Source organism: Malurus melanocephalus, unplaced genomic scaffold (genome assembly GCF_030028575.1).
Source record: "Malurus melanocephalus ecotype Western Australia unplaced genomic scaffold, MMel_1.1 scaffold_86, whole genome shotgun sequence".
NCBI classification, from domain to species: Eukaryota; Metazoa; Chordata; class Aves; order Passeriformes; family Maluridae; genus Malurus; species Malurus melanocephalus.
This window is the reverse complement of record NW_026623318.1, coordinates 1,880,732-1,883,172: the sequence shown is the minus strand read 5'-3', so window position 1 is coordinate 1,883,172 and position 2,441 is coordinate 1,880,732. Positions and strand designations below refer to the sequence as shown.

General features: G+C 61.0%; 1 protein-coding gene across 1 annotated transcript; it reads left to right on the top strand.

The window, feature by feature from the left end:
• Positions 1 to 27: 27 nt before the first annotated feature.
• FZD9 (frizzled class receptor 9) lies at positions 28 to 2,156 on the top strand. Its single transcript, XM_057367926.1, has one exon. The coding sequence runs from the start codon at positions 75 to 77 to the stop codon at positions 1,827 to 1,829; it is 1,755 nt and encodes a 584-aa protein (XP_057223909.1). The 5' UTR covers positions 28 to 74; the 3' UTR covers positions 1,830 to 2,156.
• The last annotated feature ends 285 nt before the right edge of the window (positions 2,157 to 2,441 follow it).

Below are 2,441 nucleotides of genomic sequence, written 5' to 3'. Positions count from 1 at the left end.
GGTGGCGGCGGGGGCGGCGTGGCCGGGCGATGGCGGAGCTGTAGCAGCCGCGGGGCCGGTGCGGGCGGCGGGCGATGGCGGCGGCGCGGCTGCGGGTGACTCTGTGGGTGCTGTGGCATTTTGGGGTAGGGGGTCGCGGGTTGGAGCTGGCGGGGTTGGAGGGCCCGCGGGGGCGCGCGGCGCGGTGCCAGCCCGTGGACATCCCGATGTGCCGGGGGATCGGGTACAATCTGACCCGCATGCCCAACCTGCTGGGGCACGAGAGCCAGCGTGAGGCCGCCCTGAAGCTGCACGAGTTCGCCCCGCTGGTGGAGTACGGCTGCCACGTTCACCTGCGCTTCTTCCTCTGCTCCCTCTACGCACCCATGTGCACCGACCAGGTGAGCGCCAGCATCCCTGCCTGCCGCCCCATGTGTGAGCAGGCCCGCCACAAGTGCGTCCCCATCATGGCGCAGTTCAATTTCGGCTGGCCTGAGTCACTTGACTGCGGCAGGTTGCCCACCAAGAACGACCCCAACGCTCTCTGCATGGAGGCCCCTGAAAATGCCTCGGCAGCTGAACCGCACAAGGGACAGGGAATGTTGCCCGTGGCTCCCCGGCCCTGGCCACCGGGCACTGCTGCCGAGGGACGGGGACCCAATGGGCTGGGGGCGTGCGACAACCCTGAGAAGTTCCAGTATGTGGAGAAGAGCCTCTCGTGTGCACCCAGGTGCTCCCCTGGGGTGGACGTGTACTGGTCCCGGGAGGACAAGGACTTCGCCTTCATCTGGATGGCTGTCTGGTCCACTCTCTGCTTCGTCTCCACCGCCTTCACTGTCCTCACTTTCCTGCTCGACCCCCACCGCTTTCAGTACCCTGAGAGGCCCATCATCTTCCTCTCCATGTGCTACAACGTCTACTCTGTGGCCTTCATCATCCGTTCCGTGGCTGGGGCTGAGAACATCGCCTGTGACCGGGAGAACGGTGAGCTCTACATCATCCAGGAGGGGCTGGAGAGCACAGGCTGCACCATTGTCTTCCTCATCCTCTACTATTTYGGCATGGCCAGCTCTCTCTGGTGGGTTGTCCTCACTCTCACCTGGTTCCTGGCTGCCGGGAAGAAGTGGGGACACGAGGCCATTGAGGCCCACAGCAGCTACTTCCACATGGCTGCCTGGGGCATCCCAGCCATGAAGACCATTGTCATCCTCACCATGCGGAAGGTGGCAGGGGACGAGCTCACGGGGCTGTGCTACGTGGGGAGCATGGATGTCAGCGCACTGACTGGCTTTGTCCTCATCCCCCTCTCCTGCTACCTGGTCATCGGCACCTCCTTCATCCTCACCGGCTTTGTCGCCCTCTTCCACATCCGGAAGATCATGAAGACRGGTGGCACCAACACAGAGAAGCTGGAAAAGCTGATGGTGAAGATTGGGGTCTTCTCCATCCTCTACACCGTCCCGGCCACCTGTGTAATTGTCTGCTACTTCTACGAGCGGCTGAATGTGGATTACTGGACACTGCGGGCRCTGGAGCGCGGCTGCCTGCGCCTGCCCGGCCGCCGTGCAGCCAACTGCTCCCTTGAGGCCTCGGTGCCCACTGTGGCTGTCTTCATGCTAAAGATTTTCATGTCACTGGTGGTGGGCATCACCAGCGGGGTGTGGGTGTGGAGCTCCAAAACGCTGCAGACCTGGCAGAGCCTGTGCAACAGGCGGCTGGGCATGAGGACGCGGGGCAAGCCCTGCAGTGGGGTCAGCTGTGGTGGGGGCCACTGCCATTACAAAGCCCCCACAGTCATGCTGCACATGACCAAGACGGACCCGTACCTGGACAACCCAACTCACGTCTAGAGAGGGGGGCTGCCCCCCGCGCCGGGGGAAGCAGCCTCACGGGTAAGGGGCAAGGTCAAGGGCTGTGTGGTGGTGGGAGGGACACTCCCAGGTTTAGGGGGACAAGGCTGCAGTTTCCCCCAGCACCACTCACTGACAAGTAGCTGCTTTTTCCTAGAGGTTGTTTTGTTGTTGTTGCCAAATCCAGTGACTCTTCTAATGCTTTCTTTGGGGGACGGTGGGGATGGGGCAGGGTGAGGAATAATCCATCCATGTTTATTTAATTCTGTAATTTATTTTTTTTTTGATCATTAGCGAGGAATGGAAAAAACAATAAACCCTGGATGTGTTATTTGATCCAAGCTTGGTGCTGTTTGCAGGGATTCCAGGGGGTCAAGAGCTTCCCCATGGGACCCTCCCCAGTTTTTGGGGTCTTTCATGTTGGGCCAAGCCATGCTGGGCCATGCCGGGGTGTCTCTCTGTGGCAGGAGCATGGTGCCAGCGGGTGCCTTCATCCAGTTCCACCCCCACTGCTGTGGCTTCCCAGTTCTGCCTCCCAGCAAGGAGGAGGAGGAGGAGGAGGAGGATGAGGAGGAGTGTTTTCCTGTCCTGTCACACTTACGAATCATCTTT